The 17,362-nt window shown below is 41.0% G+C and overlaps 1 protein-coding gene across 2 annotated transcripts in view; it reads left to right on the top strand.

Moving 5' to 3' along the window:
* The first annotated feature begins 11,691 nt into the window (after window positions 1–11,691).
* Lurap1l (leucine rich adaptor protein 1 like) overlaps window positions 11,692–17,362 on the top strand; it is a 46,410-nt gene continuing 40,739 nt past the window's right edge. The window contains exons 1-2 of one of the 2 annotated variants that reach the window (XM_004838294.3): window positions 11,692–11,812; window positions 12,067–12,612. In XM_004838294.3, the coding sequence (XP_004838351.2) occupies window positions 12,358–12,612 (255 nt within the window). In that variant the 5' untranslated portion in view covers window positions 11,692–11,812; window positions 12,067–12,357. Of the gene's footprint in view, window positions 12,613–17,362 lie in introns of both variants that reach the window. The other variant, XM_087183968.1, reaches the window with a different exon arrangement.

The following is a 17,362-nucleotide window of genomic DNA, read 5'->3' as shown; positions in this document are numbered from 1 at the left end:
AAGAACAGGTCATCTTTCATATAAAAGTTTAAACTAATTTAACCTTCCCAGCAATCTTATGATAGAGGCACTATTAGCTCCATAATACAGATGATACCAATTGATTCAAAACGGTTACCAAACTTGTCGGAAACCTAGAGGGGAGACCAGATTGGAGCACAGGTCCTCTGAAATTCAGTTCTTCCTGGTTTGGGCTGTTCTCTGTCTTCAACTGTGTTCCTGCACATGGTTCAGAAAATGCTATATAGGGAACATCTTTGCTTAAGAAATAACTAATGAGGGCAAACAGTACCAAGTTGAATAATGCTATTGTGGGCATCTTACCCAAAATCTGTGTGTAAAGTATGTGAGTGTAAAAAATGCAGTGAACACTTTGGAAGACTGATAGGTACATTTGAAAAGACAGTGACTGCAGTCTCCTCATAGACATCTCAGTGGGAAATGGGAAGGTGTGATACCAGCTCGCACTGAGGAATCTTCCAACATTACTCAGAAATCCCAGATTGCTTAATCTATCCATGTATTGGTTTTCACAACTGTAAAATCTAAATTGAACAATCCAGGTGAGCTGTCAGAATAATGATGGTGTTACACAAAAATTCGCAATAACATTGCCTGAGAGCTTACTGCAAATGAATAATCAACTGAATGCCCTTTATTGCCTAGGTCAGTTCTAGACACGGTAGGTGAGAAAAACAAATATATGACACAGGCCTTACAAGGAAGGAGACTACCAGGAAATAAGTGAGACAGAATTCACAGACATAAAGAAATAAAATGCACTAAAGGTAACATAGAACCAAAGTGTATCCAATGTCTTGACTCCACCTACCCACTCTTGTTAGTCGGATATATTTTCCCCAATAAACAGCTACCGCTCCATTTACTCTGTAAAGTCTCCTCTGTATTTTCTCATAGCTTCCCCTTTAATCACTTTCTATCTGGATCTTTTTATATATTTTTTTCTTTGAATTTTTAAATATTTAAATACACCATCTACTTTCCCAACTAGATCATAAATATCTAGATCGGAAACTGTATATTATTTCTTCCTACATCTTCGAAGCCAGATGCTTTGTCTTGCAGAGTGGATGCCCTACTGATCTCCCATTAAAAGGAATAACTATTAATAAAATATGAACGCACAGAATTGAGCAACGACAAGGACAACATTTCTATGCAGTTGTTATATCCCAGATACTCTGAATTCACCTGACTGTGCACTCCTGAAGCACAAGCATTACGTCTTTTTCATGTTTTATCTCTTATTTTTTCTTGGGGTTGATGAGGTCTGACCCTGTAACTATGGCCATGTTTGACAAAGGAAGGAAAGTAGAAAAGGGGGAATGATTCTGATGTTGATGAATGGACTGAAATCTGAGGAACAGTGGGGATTGTAGCCAAGAGGGACATGGTGAGCACAGCAGAGTGGTTGCACTGGCAGTGACTGTGAGAGAAGGTGGAGGCTGCTCTAACTGGAACTATGTTGAGTAGCTAAGGTATGTCTGGTGCTTCGTGGGCCATACTGCAAAAGTTAGAAGAAATAACTTGGAATTGGGGCTAGGGGCATTAGAGATATTACAAGTTCTTAAGAAATGAAAATGTTTTAAGAAGACTACTAGAAAACAGTATCTTACAAGACAAGAAAGGAAATTTTTAAGAAGAATCAGTAAAGATCCAAACATGATTGTGTAGTGATGGATCTCAATTAAAATCGGGCCACCAAAATAGAAACATTTTCACTGAAAAATAGAAGAGTAGGTTCGAAGATTCGCTGCATGCAGTGGTAAATTAGATTAAATCATAGTTGGTATTCTCACGCCGAAAAGAGTCTGAGCTCACAAATGGTGGTGCCATAAATTAAAACAAGGACTTCTAAAAAATAGATGTTCTAAAGAAAGTAAAACTTTAATTTTGGACTTGATGATTTTATGGAGTGGTAGATAAAGCAAAAGGAGAGACATTATGAATTTTTTAAATGACAGAAAGAATACAAAGCTAAGGAAGCTGGTTCAGTGCAGAGCACAGAGATGGTACTTAAGATGTTGAATTATTAATTTCATTAAGTCACTTAACATCTCTGGGTGTTTATGTTTCTTAAACATGCAAGTGGCACCTTTTTCCCTCTATCATTACCAAATTATGAGAGTAAAATAAAAAAGTGATTATTAGAATTCTTTCAAATTACTACATCTTATGTAGGTTGTAAATAAAAAGTCTGAGACAGAGGTGTACATTTTTACCTGCTTTTGCTTAGATCTTCCAGAAGAATGTTACTCTCTTATATCTACCATCAAAGAGAACAGCTAGGAGTGTAGGTCAGTTGTACAGCATGGGCCCTGGGTTCAATTCCCAGCATGAAAAGGAGAAAAGAAGGAGGAAGAAGAGGAAAGAAAGGAAGGAAAAACTAGAAAACCCAGAATTTATTTTTTGAAGGGAAAAAACTTGGATTGGTTGTGCTTTCTTCTGCCAAGCAAGGTCTTATATTTTCCCAACCTTAAAATAAGACCAAGACTTTCCCTACCCATTTAACAAATTTATTTTACAAGGTTCAGCAAGCACGACAACAGTCCCTGGGTGGGTAGAATTGGTGCTGCCTGCCAAGGATGCACGTGCCAACGGGGAGGTAGAAGGAAGGGACTTGGTCCCTGGGGATTCTGATTAAGACAGGAGAGAAAGCATTCAATAATAATTAAGCACATGGACTCTGGATTCACCCAGGGGTGTGTTTATCTTCAGATAAAGCACAGCTCCCAGATGGGCGGCTATGGGAAATTTGCCAAAGTTCCCTTGGCCACTAGATGTGCCACGGACACAATAAGAGGATATACCATCTACAGTTGTTATGAAGAACAGAGTAAATGATAAACAAAAGCCACCTTTATTAAAAGGAAATAGTAGTAAATCTACTTTAACCAGCATGATGGCATCACTCATTTCTAGTTGAATTTATTAAATGTAAGAACAAAGAAAGAGAAAAATGCCTAGGAAGAAAGAAAGAGGATCAGCAGGAGCAATGAAGCTGCAAGGATGGATGAATTAAGAAAATGGGATAAGGGTTGGGGATTTAGCTCAGTGGTTCTGGCGCCTGCCTCACAAGCACAAGGTCCTGAGTTCGATCCCCGGTACCAAAAAAAAGAAAAAAGAAAACGGGATAAAATGGAGGAGAATGAAGAAAAAAGCATTGAGAAAAAATTGAAAAGAGCCATGGTAAAAGAGACTAGGGAAATAATTCTTAAAATTAATACTTATAGTTTGAAATTCACATATATTTTCCTTTGTCTCCATAATAGTAGCAGAACAAAATAAAATTTAAATTGTGATTGAAATTGAAAATAAATTCTAATGGAAAACTAATTGTAAGCAGAACGAAAAGGGAGGAAAGAACATTGGTATCGGGCATAGGGGAGTGGACTGATCTGACTTCTGTCTGTCTCTTCTTTTTTCTTACATCCATTACTGTGTGAAAATGCTTGTGCAAATAAGGTGTGATGTAAGCCTCCTTAGTCAAATATGGTTTGGCCTTTTCACAGTATTTTAACCAGAGTACACTTATATAATTAGGAATGGTGCTATAACACAAAGCAAAGGTCTTACATTACACCAGGAAACTTAAGTTCTATAAAACAGAGGCTAATTCCAGCAAGCTAGGAAATCTTTTTAATTCCTATTCATACACAATTCAGAATGATGTAATGCCCGGTTATATATCAACCAAATCATTCTTTTAATGAATCTCTAACCCACATGCCTGTGGAAGCTGGAGTTGACAGCAAGTAGAAGAAACAAAGAAACCTTGTGCTGTGGCTATTATAGTTTACCACAGATTTCATAGAAGACCTCAAAATCATTCTATATAATATACTCACATCTTGATTCCTTCCCTCTTTGTTTTTCAGACCAAATCTGCACTGCAGCCCCTCAGATATTTCTCATCACTTCTCTGTAGACTCCTTAAGGAACCAGCAGTGACTCGCAAACTCAAACCAAAGACAAGTACTTTCAGGTAGAGCTTGACAAAATTTAAATAGAACTCAGAACTAAATATACACTTTTAAGTGTTGCAACTATGAAAGTCAAAGGTTATTACAGAGTAGAGGACCAGCCACCACACCACCAGCTCCAAACACATGGAATAGGTATGGGAAGATCACAGAAAGAGAGAAGGACACAAGCAACTGTATGCACCTTGTGCCCTCTGGACTGGCAGTGTGCTTTGGACACCACACCCTTCACATTTGCCACATCAGACTTGGAAGGAAAAGATTTCCTGTCTGAAAGGTCACCAACCCCTCTTCCAAGCACTAATTATTACACAGTCTTTCATACAGCTCTCTCTCATGAACACTTTGCTCCCGCACTTTGCACTTTGTACTTTGCACCACTGCACTTCCTTTAAGCCTTATGAATTGCTTTATGAACCAAACAATTGATTTCCACATTTATTCAGATCTAAGCTCCACCAAGTAGCACATTCAGAGCCAAGTACTGGCTGGTACTTAGGTGGGTTTGATAGTTCATATGAAATCAAAGGGAGAGAGAATAGCCTTCTAGAACTTTCTAATGTCCCTTCATGATTGATTGAAATTGAATCTTCCACTAATGTTCTTGCCACTTTTTTCATTTTTTAAATCTATTACACTTTTGAGCACTGGCTCATTTTGTATACGGGTTCTGCAACATTTACACAACAATAACATGACCGAGCATCACAAAAATGTGTTCAATAATAGCACCCTTTAGTAGATCTGAAAGAGAGGGAATGCCCTTGTAGATCATGAAAACAACATAGATTTGCAAGTAAACTATAGTTTTGGACAAATTCTAGACTTCTTCCTCGATGTCAATGGAACACTGAATAAATTCTTAAAAGATTTCTTGGAGCTTAAAACTTATGCCAGAAGAGGACTATTACCATTCATTTCTCTGGGTTGTTATGAAGATTAAATAACATGGAGCATCTAAGTCTCTGTCATAAAATAGTACTCAGCACATAGCAGTTCCTTCCCCTTGTAGCATTTCTTCCAGTTTCTCCCATTTATCACAGTCATTTGTCCTTTTCTGATTTAAAATGTTTTCCTATTTCCTAAAATGTTCTTGCTGATTCATCAAATGGATATAATGACCAGTAACTATCTTCCTTCATATTTTGAGAGCATAATTATAGCACTTATTTTTTATATAAGGTACATATACTTAATGTCTCATTATAGTCAGAAAACTGTTTTCATTAATCACATCTACTTCTGAAAGAAAATCACAGACCCACACTGGTCACATGGTAAGGCTAGTTAGGAGCTTAAGAAAGCTAATTTTCAACTGTAGCATAATGCTCTTAATTCCTACGGCTAAGATCTACAATCAGTATGCAGAGTTTTTGGATTTTAACTATCAAATAATGCAGCTAATTCATGTGTGTCTTTGCATAGAATCCTTGTGTTCATTTAAAATGGAAAAATGTGCAAAAATTGTATGCCTTTTCTTCCTCCCTGCACTTCTAAGAAGCAGTTGCAGTCATCTTTCTAAGCCTATAATGCCAAGCATTAGAAAAAGATACATGCCTAAAATATGGGCAGGAATTGACACAATCTTTAAACATTGCTAGGAATGGGCATTGATCATGAAGCCTAGATATTTGGATAAGAATTTTATGGATGTGCTTTCAGAACCATAGTGGAGTATCATATTTCTCTCTGGATTTCTCAGACACTGTCTTCAAGTGAGTGTCCGTTGCTTTATATTCCATTGGGCTACAATACCGATCTCTCACCTTTCACGTTGAACTTAGAAAATAAGTCCTTTGATAAAATCTGCCGAGTCTTTTTCAAATCAGATGCTTAGGAAAAACAATATAAGGAGATTTCTTTAGGCTTTTCACCTTTATTTTAATGGTTATATATTGTGGGAACCTACCACAATATACCACAATATAACTTACCACAAATCTAATTTTAAAAATTCTCAATGCAGTCAGTGAAAGATGTCCAACGTGGGTTACATTCACTATGTCTATGACTGTACTACTGAGTTGCAAAATAAAGGTATTTCAATGATCAGTTTTCCAGCCTACAAAAGTGTACTTTAAAAACTTTTTAAAAAGCTAACAACTGCTATTGCCTGACATATTGGTGACTGTAAATAATGAGGTAATCTGTCTGTTATTTTTTAATACTTTTTTTTCTGCAGGAATAGATATTGGATCCAGGGAGTGCTGAGCTATATCCCCAGCCACTACCCTTCCCCTTTTTATTTTATTTTGAGTTGCCCAGGCTAACTTTGAATTTGTAAATCTCCTGCCTCAGCCTCTTGAGTAGCTGAGATTACAGGCATGATCCACACATCCTGTTGTGTGTGTGTGTGTGTTTAGGAAAATGTTTGTTATCTATTTTCCTTATAGTTTAAAGCTTTCTAGACTACTTCCATTTCTCTGCCAAAAAGAATGAAATGAAAAGTTTCCAGCCCTGCAGACTCCAGCCCTTCTATATTATTCACAGCCTCATGTTTAAACTACTGTGCAGCTCCAAGACACAATAATACTCCACAGTGTACTGAGCTGAATTGTGTCCCTCAAAAAGATTTGAAGTCCTAGCCCCAGGGTACCTCAATATGAGGCTTTAGGAATGAGAGCATTGCAGCTGCAGTTTGCTAATCTACGTACACTGGAGAAAGTTGGTCCTTACTCCAGTGTGAGTCCTTCTGAAAAGAGACAGGGACACAGACACACAGGAAAACAGCCCTGTGGAGACAGGAGTCACCAGCGACAGGAGGCTACAAGCCAAGGAGAAGCAGAAGCAGAAGAGGCGAGAAAGGATCTTTCCTTGGAGAATTTGGACAGAGCTCCCCTCTGCAGAGGTTAGCTTTGAAATTCTAGCCTACTGACAGCAAATTATTGTTGTAGCACTTTGTTATGTCAACCCAAGAAAACTATCTCACACAGCTGTAAGCGTTCTCTGACCTTAGGTCTCATTTCCCTAAGTATGGCCTTGTGCAACCCGAGACTTAAAGTTGCACTACTTTTTCTGGCTTTCACTTTTCATTTTCTTACTTAATTGTCAAAGGATTAAAAATCATCCCCCAATGATTTCTTTTTTTAAAAAATTAAATTCTTTTATTGGTACATTGTAGGTATACAACACAATTACATTTCTCATTGGAAATTGTACCTTTACATAATGCATCTTGGTTACTTTTTCCCCATTCCTAGCCCTCCCTTCATGCCCTCCACCCTTCCCTATTTACAAAGACTTTATTTCCATTTTTTCCATTTCTCAGCATTTTTCCTTTCCCTTCTTTCTTTTCCCCTGCCCCTCCCACTATCCCTACCCCTTTGGACCTTTTCTTCCTATTTTGCATTATCGATTATTCATTCTAATCATTGGTACATTTTAGGTATACAATATAATGACATTCATCATTGGAAATTTGCACCTTTACATAGCTTCTCTTGGTTCTTATTTTTCACCCTTGCCCAGCCCTCCCTTCAACCCCTCCATTCCTCCCTATTTACAAAGATTTTGTTCCCATTTTTCCATTTTCTCATATTAATCCCATTCCCTTCTATCCTTTCCCCTAGCCCTCCCACTTCCTTCCCCTTTGCCACTTTTCTTCCTATTTCATATTACCTATTATACATTTAGTCCTTATTTACACTTTCAGTTTCTCACACCAGAGAAACTATTCGGAATTTATTCATGTGTGTCCTATTTATTTCACTTAAGAGTATGGCCTCAATGTGCATCCACTTAGCTATAAATGTCTCTAATTTCTCATTTTTTATGGCTGAGTAGTGCTCCATTTTATAAAAAACCCACATTTTCTTTATCCAGTCTCCAGTTGATGGGCATTTGGGCTGTTTCCAAGTTTTAGCTATCACAAACTGTGCTGCTATGAAACAAAGGTGAGTGGCAGCTAGCCCCTACCAGTTTGCAGGACACATTTGTTTAATTTTCAGGAATTTGGCAAGCCTACCACTAAACAAAGTCATTATTTAAAAAATTACATTGTGTTATTTTTAAATTAGGCAAATTAAAACAAAGCTAATACATCATCAAAATTCATCATCATTTCCTCATTATTTGATTCCACTATACTACTATGTGTCCTTCAGCATATTTACATAAATAATTCATTATTTTTCATTTACATAAAAGACAGCTATTCACATCTATTTGTTTCATATGGCAGGAACACTAGGGAATGCTGCACTATTGCCCATCTTTTCTCACTGCATACTGGTAACTTGGTGTCTGCCATGTTGTATTTACATCATGAAAATTGTCAAATGCTACAAGTCAGTTGTTTTTATATTTTCAGAGAGCTGGATGTAAACATTTGTCAATATGACATTGACATAACCTATAGTTCAGCCTATAATCCAAGCTGGAATCACCATAGAGGAACAGACTAAGATTAGCTGAAGAGATCTTTTTGCTTGACCCCACATTGAGCCTTGCAGTAGAAATCCAGTGCTCAGGAAAATAAGAAAAAGCAAATAACTCAATTCCACATAATGAAGGCCAAGATCTGACAGGCATTGTGAAGGAGGGATAAAGGAGACTTAGATGCTAGTGACCTACTTTTAGTATTGTCTACTAAATCTCTCGGGGAAGTGATTAACTGATTATAAATATTAATTAGATTTCTATAAGAGTACTATTTAAGGGGACCGTGCTCCTTATGGGGAGGTGTTTCAGATACATAGGAGATAGATAAATGGCTAGATTGACAGATGGACAGACAGAAATGGTTTACACACATACAACTTGCTTAAGGTGGTAATAAACTACATGATAATCGCTAAGTGAAACACACCCTAGCTAGACACAAAATTAAAGGTGAGTTAAATGACTCTATAAATAGGGCAGAAAAAAACCCTTTGTAGTTATAGCAGCTCTCTAATTCTGCCATTCTGGATAGGGTCGACATTCTTTTGTTTTGCACATGACATCTCCCCTGTTACACTTATAAATTAAAGAAAAATATTTATAGAAACAGTAGCTCAATGCATTTAAAACAAAGATTTAAAGAAGTTGATGCATATTAAATAGTTACTATCTCCTAAAATTCTTCATGTAATCTGAGGGGATCCATAGGTTCCTTGGTGTTCTGCACCATGGGAGTGGAGGGTCAGGTTAGAGATTAAACCCTTGTCCTACAGCTCTTCACCAGCAAGAGTTGGGAAAGCTGCAAACGTTCAATTGGTGCCAGGAAGAAGGCGGAGGCCTTTCTGCTGCAGCCACAGTGCTGGTGGCAGATCAGGGAGTGGTTTACCCACACTGGACAAAGCCTTTGCACTCCCTGAAGTGTCTCAGGCCTGGAAGAGCTCCGTGAGCTGTATGTGTGAGCGTCTGTCACCTTGCTTGGCCCTGACTGCTGCATTCTTTCAGAATGACTCAGCTGAGCCCAACAGTGTTCCTATTTCACTGACCACCAAGATTAAAACACGTTAATAAATCACAAACTCCCTTTCCTTCTCTACGAACGCATTCCGTCAGAAGAAGCAGCTCCGGCTCTCAGAGTTCTCCACACTTTAATATCCATTCTTCCATTCCTTATGCACTTTAAACAGGAAAAAAGGGCAAATCTCGACCATGCCTCAAGCTGTCTCAAAAGGTAGCCTATAAAAATGTATAAGAAACCGTATCACAAACACAAAGCCTCCAATACTTGGTTTTCCGATTTTGTTGATTTTGTTTCATTGTCTTTGGGGTGTTGCCCGGTGGAGGAGATAAGTAGTAACAAAGAGGGGGCACTGCTGAGAGCTGGGTGGGGAGTCCTCTCTGTCTTTCTCCTCCCTTGCTTCCCTCTTCTACGCATCCTGACTCTCTCCCACTTTACTCCCCTTCCCCAACCCCTTATTGACAGAAATTCCCAAAATCAAGACATGCAATCAAAATAGTAGGAGCAATCAGTAAAAACTTCTCACACATTTTTCTCACAGATGAGTTTTGGAAACAAACAGAAATATGATTCAAAATCAAAAGGCTAAAACCCCCTATTGTCAAATATTTTGGATAAGCAGAGCCTCAGCCCACACCACATAAACACTATGTGTTATAGGCCTAATAAGAGTTTGTAACTCTAAAGAAAAAAAGTTTGTAATTCTATATGTATCAAAAATTAGCTAAAGTGGTATTCAAAAATGCCTCTGTTTTAAACTAAAATGTCATAAAGCATTAAACTGAGGAATTTTTAAAGGTTTAATATAACTAAGGTTGTCTTTGTGTTTGTTCCATATTCCTCTAGAACAAAGTGTTACTTTACATATAACACATTTTTACTTTTAATTTTTCTACAGGCTTTCTTAAAAAGCAAGAAAAAATTGCATTTTTGAGTTAGGTTTAGCATCAAGTATTAGTTTTACTGTCTGTGATTCATAGCAACAAAAGCGCTCTGTTATTTTTAAGTTACATTGATTGTAATTTAACAATTAACTTTCTTTAGTTGACCATTTTCAAGCTAAATATTGTACTGTATCTGTGAGATGCTCTTCTCAGCCAGCCTGTGCTGGACTTGGTAAGGGTTTTATAGTATTAAAAAAAAAAGCCCATTTTTTATTAAAATGCAAACCTTCCATAATTACATTTCACACTGCAATTCCCATGCAATGAACTTGTTTTCCAACAAGTTTTATCTGTGAGTTGAGATTCAGTCTTGTTTACCTTTGATTCATAAATTGGTGGGTTAATCTTTGAAATGGGACAACTTACAAATTTTTTTCTTCACTTCTTTTTAAGAGGGAAACACAGCACACACATTTCTGGCATACTGACAAGACTTTCAGCAGCTTTCTACCTGACATGAAGTATCTCCTTGTAGGGCCTTTGGTTTCTCTCCTTAGAAAGTTTCCCAGATGAGACCCTAATAAAAGCCAAGTCTGGGTTCTGTCCTGTGTTCCTACAATTATAAAACCTGAGTGGGCCTGGGAGGAACCAAGAACAGATACTTATTTGTCCCAGAAATAGAGGGCCCTCAACTTTGAAATATTCCAATGGAAACCAATATATATGGTTTACTGGATTGAAGCTGGGATGTATTCTACTTGAAGATCACTGATACAAAGGCAATGTTGAATCAATCCTATAATCTATGTAATTTATAGTTATTCACTTGGCAGAAGTATCATAGATTAATAATTTGCACAATTGGGGATTCTTCTAAATAGCTGGAAATTATAAATAAATTATCAAAGAAGACAATTGAAAGTAACTCAGCAGCTACCCTTTTAAAAAAATACTAGGGTCATACCCTAGTATGACCTCAGTGGTCATACTAGTTACGCTGAATATTTAATTCTTCACTTCAACTTGCAGGATATGCTGTAATTTTGGAAAGACAATTATTTTTGTTGTACATATTCTTGGAACTTTCGGTTATCTCTTCACTCTTCTTGTTAGTGTAAAATTATGAGAAAAGGCTTTTAGATGTGTTTGCTTTTAGGAAGGAAGGGGATGAGAAGCAACACCAAAAGCAAAGTCACTCTCCCCTCAATAATTAAAAGAAAATTATTGTAAGGGTTGTAGCCACCTGGCAATTTGTCCAGCAAACTAAAAACCACGATACGGGTTCTCCCTACTAAACCAGGGCCTGGAAACTCTGCCCCTAGCAGCAGGGCTGGGAAAATCCCCGCTGCCCTTCTTGTCTGTGATATATGGTAAGGGCTGGCCCTGGCCGGGTCCACCTGCCAGCAGAGTTTAAAGTTTCTGAGGCTCGGAGGAGCTCAGGGGCTGGGATCAGACAGGCTGAAGGGGAAGAGGAGTGTTTCTGGTGCGTCAGGGACGCCGCTGGAGTCCTGCGGAGCCACCTGCCCTGGGTAGGAGCCAAGCCGAGTGCACCGCGCAGACCGGCGTCCTCTTCCCTGGCCCGGATCGGTTCTGACGATCCGGAGACAAGGGCCGGAGACAGAAGCGGCCCGGTGATGTGGGCACATCGCTGTTGTGCTGTGTAGGGCCCGATGGGCTCCCGGTCACCAGTTCAGGGATGTGAGCGCGGAGTTTTATAATGTGTATTTCCCCCCCAGAAAGCCCACCCCGGATTTATTTCCCTCTCCTTTCTTTTGGTCGGTAGTACCCGCTTTATCACCTCCCTGCAACAACAGCTCAACTTTGCGGTGGGGTAGCCGGAAGGGCAGAGACCGAGGCGGTCTGGAGCACCCCAGGCGAGGGTCGGAGGAGTCGCCGAGGCCCCGGTCCGCGAGCCGGCACGTCCCGTGCGGGCGCCCATGGAGCGCACTGCGCGCTCGGGTCGCCGAAGGCAGCGGGGCTGGGCGGGAGCTGCTGACCGCGCTGTGGGCTTCTAGGCCGGGGCCGCCCGGCCTCCGCCGTGTCTCCGGCCCGTGGACACCGCTCCGGGAAAGTCATGGAAGACGGCCCGCTCCCAGATCTCCGAGACATCGAGCTGAAGCTGGGGCGCAAAGTCCCCGAGAGCCTGGCGCGCTCGCTCCGCGGGGAGGAGCCGGCGCCCGGGGACCCGGACGGGGAGCCCCGTGGGGGCTGCGCTCGGAGCCGCGGCTGCGCCAGCTTCCCGCTCTGCGCTTCGCCCTCCCCGCGCCACGGCGCCGCCAGCGCCCTGGAGAGGCTGGAAGCTAAGCTGCACCTCCTGCGGCGGGAGATGGTGAGTGCGCTCGGGGGGCCGGGGATCAGGGGGGCCTGGGGCTGGGGGCCCGGGGCTGCGCCCGGCCTCACTCAGCGCGGACTCCGCTCGCCTCTGCGGAGCGCGTACGGCCCGGCCTGCGGCGCCTTCCTGCCCCGCTCGCTCGGCCCGGCTCCTGGCGGTGTCTCTTCCCGCTGCGGCTGCCGCTGTCCAGGCCGCGGGCCAATGCTGCCCACCGCCGGCTCGGAGCTCGGAAGGGCCCGACCGCTGTTTGACCCCGCCGAGAGCAGGGCTCGCCTAGGCTCCCGGCCTCCGTCCTCCTGAGGCTCGCGGGGTCCTGAGGGTGGGACGGTGGGGCGTGGGTGGTCGGTGACGCTGGCTACCCCGGATGTGGTAGACCAGACCCTCACTTACCTGACAGTTCTCGGGCAGTCACTTTGCCTTAGATTTTTATAGAGATGGGCCGTGGGAGAATATTCTCTTCTGAACCCCTCGAAGAGAATGAACACAAATCATCATTTTCTACTAGCTTCAGGCGAGGAAAGGTTTCAACAGTGGCCCTCACTGTCTAAACACAGGTGCACGAGTTATACATAGTAGTCCTTCAGTAAGTATTTATTAAGCATTTACTATATTCTCAAATTTAACTGGTGCTGAAAACACAAAATGGAAAAGTGGAGAAGCTTACCATTTTTTACCCATACTGTATCGACCCAAGCGCGTTGAGGAACTCTATAGGGTAAGGAAAAATGTGATCATTCTCAACGAAGGATATCTTTCAAACATCTTTTTCTTAATGAAAATTTCAGTTGATTAAAATCTATTTCTCCAAACTTGATCTTGCCATTTATAATCAACATGCTAATAATTAAGAAAAAAAAAAACACCAGTAAAACAGCAGAATGCAGATTGACTGTTCATCATCATTTGTATGCGAAGCCTCAGTCCTATAGATTAAGAATAATTCACACCAGAACAGATGCTTTTCTGTCAGACTTTGCAGGCCACTAAAGTGCCCCACGGAGCAGATGTCAACATTGGCCCTGGGAGTCCAGAAGGAAGGGATTGAGTGTAAGCGCAGACAGACCCCTGCCAAAGACCTTTGCACCCCGCTTTCCATAACTCTTGTGCCTGCTCCAATCCCAGCTGCAGCTCAACCGCGGAGAAAAGGACTTGTTTTTTGGTGGAGTTGGCGATTATGTTACAAGCATCTGACAGATGCGAGTGCAGTCCTTCCTCCCTCCTAGCACTGTTTTGAGCTCTTCACTGGTCTCCTCTTGGGTGGTTGGGACCTACCCAGCTTGGGCCTGCGCTGGGCCCTCCTCCCTGAGCACTCCCTCAGCTGCGCCTGAGCTGTTGGGGACCCCAGGAGAGAAGCCTGGCTGTGCAGACCAGGGACAGCACAGGGGATGCCCCTGCAGGGAGTGAGTCTGAGGCCTCATTCTCCTCAGTGTCTTTATGGACACTTCCCCTGGCTCTTGTCTGTGAACTGCGGCGAGACGAGTTAGAAAGCGGGCGAGCTGGAGAAGAGATTGAAGAGAGAGGTTCTTTGGCCCAGCTTCTTCATGGTGAAACTTGTAGCAGCTCGGATTGTGTCATAAAAGGAACATACTGGAAAAGAGCATTCACAGGCAGGGTAGTCTTCATGATGTTTGGGGATGCAACACATTTCCCCCTGTGAGGGGTTTTCTCTTTAATTTAGAAATAAGGACATTTGATGACATGATAAACAAATGCGGAGATGCACACAGGAAATGTACCTTGAGGTTGGATATAAGGGTTGGGCCTTGCGTGCAGACTGTCCACTCGTTGCTCCACTCACAGAGGGTTTTAGTGTCTGTGTATCTTCTGAACCTAAGGTGAGGCTGGGAAGAGGAGGGGTTTTGTCTGCATTTTCAGAGGTCCCTGTGACTCAGAGTGTCAGAGGGAGGAGGCCAAAGCCACATCACCCATGAGATAGAGTCACAACTTGAACTCAGTGCATCGTACTCTGCGTGCCTGCTCTGCTTTTCTTCCCTCCCCGTGCAGATTCCAGCAATTTCTCTTTGAAATACAGCATAGCTCTTGTACATCCACGATACTGATATTTCACTACCCTGTAGAGTGGTTGAAGAGCCACAGACAAGCCCTCAAGATGTGTCAGGGCCAACCTTAGATGCGGATTCATCCGGTAGTTGGAAATAGTGAAGTTCCCAAGTAGCCAGGCTGGCCTCTGACCCTGAGGCGCAGAACAACTAGTGACTGAGCCAGCTCCAGCAGTCTTGGGTTTGGAGTTTTCATTCCCTGTACACAGAAAGACTTGTTTTGAAAATTTTTCTTAAGAATGGCACTTTATTGGTTATTAAATACTGCCATATGTTTTAAAGGATCTCATAATAGAGAAAATCTTTTTTTCCAATAAATGTAAATAATTTCTATCAAAACCTGTCTCAGCATCTAGTAATAAATATTGTGTCTTCTTTCAGGCTATTCAAAGGTTTTAGTGTTACTTCTGTATCCCTATATCATGCTTATAGTTGGAGAGTGAAAATTCTTTTGATCAACTTACTCTGGAAGAAGTCGGAAATACCTAAGCTAGTGATGACCATCGCTGAAAAATAGGAAATGAAATTACAAGTGGTCCAAATGCATTGTCCCAAGTCAGCCTTCCTAGACAGTTACCATTCAGAAAATCGAGGTGAAGTTTGGGGTACAAAGTGTCCTCCCCACTGATGCCACATTCTGAACTCCAGTGAGTTCTATGTTATGGAAAGGCAGTTTACCAATCTTAGGGTAGTGCAATGCCATTATGAAAACTGGCTAGAAAATACTGTGTCCCAATTTCCACATTTTGGGCAATGGTGTATATAGCAGCTGAGGAATCGTGAAGTGTAAGAAACACCAAGTGAGTGATGATCCCTTCTTACTATTAATCAAATACAGTGTCTCACCTGGTTACACACCTTCTATCTAATAGTTTTCTAAGCAACATTTAGAATTAGACACACAAATGCACATATATGCAGAATAAATGCATAAATGATAGCAGAATATAAGTCAATATTTAAAAATTTTATAAAATGGTAGATTTATATTTGATTTTTATCAACACTTTCTCTTGTTCATTGTTGCCTTTTCCCCATTTTAAGTGGCTTGCTTGCTTTTGTAATTAAAACAAAAAATAAAAATTTAAAATTCTCTTTAAAAAGTGAATAATTCATTGATCTAATTTCACAATTGCTTTGGGCATGCTGCAGTGTAGGCTAGAAGACTTTTATTATTCAGATACCCTTAGATAGAAGCTTAAAAGTGAAAGGCATCTTCCTGATGAGTTCTGAAAGATAACTAGAAAGATAATATGAGGATATAATTTGGCCAGAGAAAAGATTACAAACCAACATCTCAGCAGGTTCCTGATGTCTTATGCAGATTAGATACAAACTTTGAGACAGATATACCTGAGGAGATAACTAGCAGAAATGTTCCATGTGCAGGGAATTAAAAGTGCTGGTAAGTATTGCAAAAAAATGTTTTAATATTGGGGAGAATGACATCAAGGAAATGAGGTAATCTGATTCCTACAGGGGCTTCTCTTGTCTTTTTGCCCATGGAATGTTAATAAATTGGCTTAATCTAATAAATCTTGTCAAAACATATTTCCATAATCAGTGGCTCACAGATTGGCAACAGAGCAGACATAGGCAGTAATGTCATTCTAATAGAAACTCCGACATAATTTAGAAGACTTACACATAACTTGAAAATAGTGACACTTCTCAAAATTGTTGAGCCGCTCCCTGTGTGTAGGAATGCATTTCAGAAAGTTTGGTCCTCATGTGAAGAACATTTTCTGACAAAGGATTCATCATCCACTCAGGTTACACAAGCAAGTCATACTGCTAGATCAAGAAGACTGTGTACATGTGGGCTTTAAAGTGAAGAAGCTGATTTCTATGATGACCTAAAAATAGGCACTTTACCTTCTATTGTACTGATGAGTCACACCAGATTTTCTCATATATTAAAATTCAGTTCAAACACTACTTCATAAACTGGGATATCTCTGGGTCCTGACTATTTTCTCTTCAAAGCTGTTCCTTCACTACTCAAATGGTGGCTATTTGGTTCCATTCAGTTTGGTTCAGTTTGAAATCTTCTTAGGTTTCAGGGCCAGATAAGCTGGGGTTTCAAGCAAGTCTAGAGCAGGGCAGGGAAGAAATCAACAGCACTCTGCTGCCTGCTGGGGCCACTTGTCTGTGCAGATTTTCAGCTTCTCTCGCAGGCGGAAGGACCTGTCTGGGGCTCAGTGGCCCTCTCACCAGGCATCTCTTGACTAGTGAGTGGCGTGGAAGAAGTCACATTCCCACTCTGGGATGAGGCTGTCCTGTTACCAAAACGTAGAAACATCTCTCTTAAGGCAGTGTAAGAATCCAGTGAAATATTATAACAGAACTACTATTATGCAGGCTTTTTAAAATAGGAAGGAAAGGGTGGTAAGGGGCATTATGTTGATGACATGCTCTTTTGCTGATCATAGGAAAATAGTCTAGATGGCCAGTGTGCTTTGGATTGATGAGGTCCAGGCTTTTCCCCTCCCAGACGACTGCTGTAGCCTCTTGGTCCTAAGATCTACTGAACCATATATCTGCAAAAGAGGAAAAGAAATGTGTGCAGCCTTTCCCAGCATGAGTACAACTGAAAATCTTGATTTTTAGCATTTATTATAAATGTACACTGTGCTAAGCATGCTGTTGATTATTTAGTAGCAAATGTTAAATTTTAGAACTTCACG

Source organism: Heterocephalus glaber, unplaced genomic scaffold, assembly GCF_053883595.1.
Source record: "Heterocephalus glaber isolate CG9 unplaced genomic scaffold, H.glaber_assembly_v1.0 deba00001481, whole genome shotgun sequence".
Classification (NCBI taxonomy): Eukaryota; Metazoa; Chordata; class Mammalia; order Rodentia; family Bathyergidae; genus Heterocephalus; species Heterocephalus glaber.
The sequence above is the reverse complement of the archived record's forward strand: the minus strand, read 5'-3'. Positions and strand labels throughout refer to the sequence as shown.